This window comes from Aedes albopictus, chromosome 3, assembly GCF_035046485.1.
Source record: "Aedes albopictus strain Foshan chromosome 3, AalbF5, whole genome shotgun sequence".
Classification (NCBI taxonomy): Eukaryota; Metazoa; Arthropoda; class Insecta; order Diptera; family Culicidae; genus Aedes; species Aedes albopictus.
In genome coordinates this window covers 268,520,339-268,528,488 of record NC_085138.1, presented here as the reverse complement: position 1 = coordinate 268,528,488, position 8,150 = coordinate 268,520,339, and the positions used below count along the sequence as shown (strand labels likewise).

The 8,150-nt window shown below is 37.3% G+C and overlaps 1 protein-coding gene across 1 annotated transcript; it reads left to right on the top strand.

Annotated features, from left to right (window-relative positions):
* The first annotated feature begins 782 nt into the window (after positions 1 to 782).
* On the top strand, positions 783 to 1,313 carry LOC134290736 (uncharacterized). The gene has a single exon (XM_062857928.1). The coding sequence runs from the start codon at positions 783 to 785 to the stop codon at positions 1,311 to 1,313; it is 531 nt and encodes a 176-aa protein (XP_062713912.1).
* The last annotated feature ends 6,837 nt before the right edge of the window (positions 1,314 to 8,150 follow it).

Sequence of the window (8,150 nt, the reverse complement as noted above, 5' to 3'; positions counted from 1 at the left end):
AAACTTTAAAAATCACGTAAAAAACCGGAAATGATGTAAAATCTGCTTATCATTGCTAAGGTTATCTCGTAAGTTATTTTCAAATTATTACAAGTCTTACACCCTAAATCAATAAAGACCACGTAGAAGACTATATTTGACCGAAAAAAATAGTTTTGTAAAAAAAAGTTTTGGAATTAATTTTAACATAATCAGACCGTGGGGGTAAAAAGGACAATCGGTTCAAATTTCACCAAAATTTCATTTTTTTGCAAATTCCTGAATCATCAGCCGTCATACATATCGTGAGATAGTTGAAGTAAAAACTTATAAAAACATATTTTATATCAACTAAATATAATTTTCATCCAAAACAGTGCTTGTTTTTTGCATACTTTTTAAAATAATTATTTAAATGTGTTTCAAAGTTTGTATTAAAAGTTTGAAAACAAAAAAAAAAGGAATCGTATGAAATTTGATAGTTAATTAAAAACATAGAAATAATATGCTGTTATATAACTTTGAACGACTTGTCCATTTTACCCCCAGAGATTTTTTCACGCTATTTTTATGCACGTTTTGGTGAAGAAAATAATCAAAGAAAACAATATTTTTTTAAATGCAATCCCTTACAAGATTTCTAGAGTATATCATTACCTTCCATGTTACTCGGAAAAGCAGATGGATTTTGCCGCATTTCCACTGGAAACGAACAAAATGCTTAGGTTGTCCACTTTGCCCCCACAACTCCTAGGTACAATTTCCGGTGGAGGAACATTAAACGAATAAACTCACATCACCTTATGTACGCCGACGATCTTAAGATATACCGAATCATTAGCTTGCTGGTGGATTGTGCAGCCTTGCAACAAGATATCGACGCTGTGGCTGCTTGGTGTGCCTCAAACGGAATGGAGCTGAACGCGATCAAGTGTAAGCTAATAAGTTTCAGTAAGTCGCAAACGCTGTTGACTTTTGATTACAGAGCAAATGGGATAGTGCTGGAACGAGTTAACTCAATCAAGGATCTAGGAGTAATTATGGACAGCAAGCTAAGTTTTAACGACCATGTGACCTCGACAACCGCTAAGGCTTTTGCTGTTCTTGGGTTCGTCCGACGAAATGCCTCTGAGTTCCGTGATGCGTACGCTTTAAAAAGTGTTTACTGTTCGCTTGTCCGAAGTATTCTGGAGTATGCGGTTCAAATCTGGGCTCCGTATAGGGAAACCCAAATCGGACGTATAGAAAGGGTCCAACGGTGCTTCGTTCGCTATGCTTTACGGAGACTGACCCGCTGCAGCTGCCACCGTACAATGACCGATGTCAACTTATAAGACTGGAGCCATTACGCAAGCGCCGCTTGTATTTACAAAGAATGTTTGCATACGATGTACTTTGCAACAGGATTGACTGCCCGGAACTTCTTCAGCAAGCGCGGTTCGCGCGGTTCTTTGTACCTGTATGCCGAACACGCCAGCGAACTTCATTCATTACTGCTCGATATCATACAGTTTACGGCCAAAACAATCCGCTAGAGCGATGTTTTAATGCACTTAACGATGTTGAATGTTTTGACTTTAATATAAGTAGAACTCGTTTTAAGAATATTATTAGCAGTGTACGCAGAATATGGCACCGCAAGCGAAAAATAGGCAACAAAGCAGGCACGGTAACAACGCTTTGTTTTTTCGTTTGCAGATAATGACAAAATCGCTCCCGACTTTGTTCACAACAAAAACGGTAGGAATATTTGTCTGGTTCTATTCACATCGTGATTTTCGCATTGTTTTACACCTGAAACTCGACTATGAGGATCGCAAGAGTCTTAATTCGTCCAAATGCTCATGAATTCGATGATGTGGGTCGAAAATTTCAGCAGAAAAGCCGATATATCGTCACACGCACGGCAAGCGATGTTTGTTTTATTGCTCTCATCGCTTGACATGCGTTTGTTGCGGAGCGCCTTTGTTACCAACATGCACCGCACGCATACCAGGAACCTAAATATTATCGAACTTGCATGAACCTAAAATCTTTTTCTTAGGGTTTCAGCTTATGGTCTTACCTATCAGAAAAGCCTTTGTTCAAAATATTCTATCGGTAAAAATTGAAATAAATCAAGTTTGAAGATTTTCAATCAAATGAGGTATATTCAGAGCATAATTTTGTTGATCATCCCGAACTGCAAACATCAAGGCATCGTGCGTGACCTGTCGTATACCCGATGGCCTCTTCTTAGTTTTCTAAACATTATATTCACTTGTAATTTCTCCGGCATCCGTGTTACATGATCAGCCCAAAGGGGTCTGCCATGGTTAATTAGCTCATTTTTTGTGGGCTTCGTGGTCATGCGGTAAGTGGAGTTAAACGATTAGGTGTAAGTCATGGAGTAAGACTCTGAAGAAACTTTTTTCGTGAAACGAAAAAATTCTAACTAGCTTCGGTGTGTTGTCTGTTATATGGTGTTTATATGGTATTCAGTCTGTTCAGCATCTGGCAGAAGACGGTGTGAAATGCCAAAAAAAGAGTTTAGGTTCATGCAAGTTTGATAATACTTAGGTTTCTGGTATGCGTTTCTTTACGGTTCGGCAATGTTCCTCGTCATCTTCAAAGGAAAAATCTTTGTTCGTTTTGTGTCTGTTGAACTAACCAAATGATTTGTTGAAACAGTTTGTTGACTGCTTAGCCGAAAAATTCAACACTCAGTGCATCCAAAGAGTCGAACGCTCAAACTGCCAGTTATACGATACGTTTATCACAGCCTCCTCCAGAATCCCAATGTAAATACTTGGTGATTTACAATATCGGATTTCGACTTAGGCAGTCTTTGGTTTTAGCGTTGATTGATTATTATCTTCGCCGACATTTCGGTCCTCGGATCGGACCTTCTTCAGGGCTCGATAATAATCAACTGGTCAATTTATAAGAACTCTAAAAAAAACTAATAGGGGATGTTAGCACCACAGCATGCTGAAACCCCATATTGGGAATTCATATTGCGTGCAACACCTTGATTCTATTTCGCACCATGATCATATATTACACCATCATTGTAGTGACTTAACTACCGTCCCCCCCACCCCTTCCCTAGGCAAGATCTCTGCACACGCTAGTGCAAGGACTTCCTCTGCCAAAAATTTGTAGATGAAGCACTTTCGATCGGCGTCCTTCACTAGTACGAGTACGTCTGATGCAGGCCGCGCCAGCTCTAAGATACATGAGCTAAGCATATCGCCAACAAGACAAGTACTCAGTAGCAAAAACAACCGAGCCGAATTTTCCTCCCAAAATCCGTCAAGTTCAATCTTATGTAACTTTGGCAATTATCAATATTTTTGACTGAAAGTTGCACCACTTCATCATCTGACCATATTGACATTCTATGGTCAATATTTCAAATTAATAGAAATTTCATATTTTGAATAATGATAAGTTATGTGAAAAAAAAAATACTATTGAAGATATTCGTATTTTCGTGAAAAAGTAGCTTTATGAAAATTTCACTGCAGCGTCAGAAAATATAGGATAGAATTTTCATCCATTGTACCTTATTGTAAGCAAGTTAGTGGGCATTACTTGGTAACGCATTGTAATATGTAGTAACGCGTGTAACATCACTTGTTTGCTTACAATAAAGTTTTTACAGTAGTCAACATTTAAAATTCATACACAAAACTTAAGTTGACAATTATGGACAATTGTCTATATACGGAAATTTAAGTAAACGTGGAAATTTAAGTAAAAAATAACTAATATACGAAAATTTAAGTAAACGCTTCATACGATATTAATTGTTTATTAAAAACTTAGAACTAAACTTGGAATGGAACGAATTGTCGTCGGCTTTTATGCTTCACCGGTGCTTCATTATGGTCAATACGGAGTGAAAACTGTGGGCATCCAAAAAGTACTTCAATTTTAACGATGGTTTTGGCCCAAATCACTGAATTACAATTATTCAAATTTCGACCACATCATTTCCTATATTTTCTGATGATGCAGTGAAATTTTCATAAAGCAACTTCAATTTTTCACTAAAATACGGGTTTTTTAAAATAATATGTTCAAAAATTACTTTTTGAACGATCGATTGCTTTTCATCAATCTCATCCAAGAAAAAGGACGATAAGGATGACGTCACAAGTTGACGTCCAAAGTTGAAGTTTACATTGCTAAATAGCGTGCCTCATCTTCTGGTATACTGTGTGCCTCATCACACAAACATTGCTGCCCTCGTTAATGCTTCTTAATTGTTTTCCACGCAACTGTTAGCAGGACGATGGCATAACTTAAGCTAACTACGTAAATAAAGTCTGATAGAAAAAGCTGCGATATTGCTGTAGGGGTAAATAAGATGGCAATTCACACCGTCTTCAGTCAGACGCTGAACAGACTGAACATTATTATCACCATATAACCGACAACACACAGAAGCTAGTTAGGAATTTTTCGTTTCACGAAAAGTTTTTTTCCGAGTCTCACTCCATGACTTACTACATATACACCTAAACGTTTACCATCACTAATAGCATGACTACGAAGCCCACAAAATAGAAAAAAATGAACTAATTAACCACGGCAGACCCCCTTGGGCTGACCATATAACACAGATACCGGAGAAATGACAAGTTAAAAGAAAACTAAGTAGAGGCCATCGGGTATGTGACAGGTCACGCACGATGCCTTGTTGTTTGCAGTTCGGGATGATCAACAAAATTATGCTCTGAATATACCTCATTTGATAGAAAATCTTCAAACTTGATTTATTTCAATTTTTACCGATAAAATATTTTGAACAAAGGCTTTTCTGAAAGGTAAGAAAATAAGCTAAAACACTATGCTGCCGTAATTCTGCAAAGAGACGTAAGCGACATTGAGAGTTTTCGCCCAATTTTTAGTTAGGGTAATTCGCTAATTGTTGAACACTACCCAAATGTTGAACAGTTTCTGAATATTATATTATAAATCTTACTTAAGTAATTTTTATCCAACGTAAACGTATGATGTAGATGCATGTACATGTGTGTCACGATATTGCTCTAATTAAGTTACAAAATTATACATATTTTACGTCAAAAAAATTTATTGAAAATTTTGTACCGCTGATGGCACGAAAACTGCACAATTCTTAAGATTTATTTTAAGAAATTGCTGTTACGAAATAAGCTTTGTGGGCAAATTGACCACAAATATCAAAGGCACACCATAGTTACAAGAACTGGAAGGATGTCATTAACAGTTTAACAATGTTTAAAATCACATTTTCATTGTAATTTAATTTGAAAAAATATTTTTCAATATCACACTATCATTATGCATCCGTGATCCAATTGTTGAACACTGGCATAACCTACGATGTTAGCATGACTGCTAGAATTTTTTTTTTCATTTTACCTAACCGTGCATTTCATGGGGTTCCAAGGGCGTTTCAGGGATGATCTAGGGGTGTTCCAGTGGGCTTCAGAAAGATTCCAGTGGATCGGCCCAGAATCAAAGGGGTGTAAGTGACCATTTTGTCGATTTTGAGCTGAACATATCAAAAAATTCTTCAGATTTCAAGCTTTCAGGAACTTTTTTAAGATTGTTTTTTACGATGATTAGAAAAATTACAACAAATCGTTGAAAATTGGGTCGATTTTGAAACTTCATACATTTTGTATGGGATGAAAATTTAGTGGAAAACTTCAAACCTCATTTACTCGAAAGTGGGTTTCTGTCACTTACACCCCTTTGCTTCTAACCCCCTCAGTGGTTTTCAATGGGTTTCAAGGTGTTCAAGAGGAATTCAGAGTGTTAAGGGGGTCCCAGGAGTATTTCAAGGCGTTCCAGGAGGCTCAGGAGCAATCCAAGGGTTTTCAAGGGATTTCAGGGTCGTTCCATGTGTGTTCTTGGGGGTTGAGTGGGTCCCATGGGTTTCCAGGAGAGTTTCAGGGGCTTTTAAAGGCGTACTTTTCTTCTGTCGTTTTCGCTTCTAATCAAATATTTTCAGCCCTTTTTTCATCTAGTCATGTTTCAAACGATTTCATTCCACTAGAGCTCTCTTCAAATGTGCGATTCCTTGTCATTCAAATGAATTGTCACTAGCTCGGACTAGCTGATCACAAAACTCGAAAAACCCGGAAAAAAAATCCGCCAGAGTGAAAAAATATCGGATGTCGGGTCAAAGTCGAGTCAATTTTTATCAAATGTTGGACCACTGTTGGACCCACATCGGGTAACTGTCGTGTCTGTGTTGGGTTTGGTGGCCAAAATAAAAACAGGTGAATGATAGGTTGATGTCGGGTTATACGTCATCAATTACGAGCAAAGCTTCAACCGTTCAACAATTGGCGAGAACCGTCCAACATTAGGATGAGCTAGCTTAAGGAAGCGTTCAACATTTGGGTTACAGACTTCCCATACAAATGTTCTATTTTATCTTAGAAAATGGAATTTAAGGGAATACAAATTCAATGGGCAGTATAAGGGATAAGTAGATCTAGACGTTCACTGGATATGTTTTAACTAGAGTGGAATTATGCACGGAAAAACAAACGAAAACCAAAATGCCGGTACTAACCGTTCAACAATTGACGAATTACCCTATTATGCACAAAACTCTTGCTCATCCTCTTAGTTTCTTTCCTTGGATGATAGATTACGACTATATCTTGCATTCTAATACAGCAGGCATACCACAGTGTTATTTTTACATCAGATATTATATATAACATACCAAAAAAAATCGAAATTTTGAATGGCGCTTACGTCACTTTGCAGAATTACGGCAGTATGGAAAAAGATTTTAGGTTCATGCAAGTTTATATATGTTTATATTAAGGTTCCTGGAATGCGTGCACCGCTTAGGACATAGCGTTTGTTTTTCGGCGTGATCCGTTTTTCGTACCCTGTATTAGAAATAGTATGTAGTTTAGCATTAAATCAGTCTGTGCAGCCCAGCTGAAGACGGTGGAATAAATAAATATTCAGTCGGTGGATGCCGGAACAGATGCTGTTTGAGCCGCACCTCATTGGTGAACAGACGCTTGGGACGTACCTCCTCAATCTAGCTGAAGTCAGAAAGACAACAGTGGAAAAGTCGACTGAAGATGCAGAAAACCACATTGTATCTTTGTAACATCCTATGTTCATAATGATTTTGATCTGACTGAACTAGTTGTTTAAAAATAGGTTAGTTAAAATTGTGTTCATAATTCAAAAAATATTTTTTTAAAAAAAGTTTGTTTTGGGTGCTTACCTATATTATCCCATTGGCCAAATTGCCCCGATTATCCTTGGATAGAGGCAGCGTAAAAGGGTCCTCAATCCTAAATCAACACTATCAGGATTTCTGTGCTACCATCACGTTGCAATGGCAAGTGAAACATTTTATGATGATAGTAGGTGAATACTTCTTAATTTATTGCTGATATGGCTTTAAATAACCAGTACCCCTACCATAAGCGAAAACTGAGCAGCACTGATAAGAATAATTTCAAAATGAAACTGTTATCAACAGTGTAGCGCAAACAATAGCATCAACTGAATTGGTTTATTGCAAACTGTGATGAATCACGTGACTTTGTTAGCAATACAATATTTGTGAGTGAAATGCATTTCAGCATTACATACACATTATTTTTTCATGGATTTTTTTTTCATTCGTTGTGGACTGTGTAAACTTAAAAAAAAAACATGCAATCGACCAAGTTTTAGGCTACATAAATGTTCAAATTATGTAATTGTTCTTTGATCATCAGTTTTACCTATACTCATGTTACCATATATCTAAATTAAGCATGAAAGATTTTTGCCTCTGCGCAGTTCAACGAAACTGAAGGTTCTTTATGAGGTCACGTCTTTTTAGAACACGGACTTCGAATTTTGATATTTAAATTATAAAATAAACAATCACTTTGTAGTGTTCAATTCATTCAATATCATAGCACTCCATCTGGCTACATTTCGAATGGCATCCACTCTTCAAACTTCAATTAACTGAAACTGTCCGTTCGTCAATTTCATGCACCCGATCATAGCTATCATCTGTTATCAATCCCTCTTTTGAATGGAAAGATAACCGCCGTGCCGTGCCGTTTGAAGTAAAAGCATGAACCACTTTTTCGCACACGATTATCGGAGTGGAACGCTCTGCGGAGAATGGTTGGAAAGACAAGGCATGAAGCGAAGCG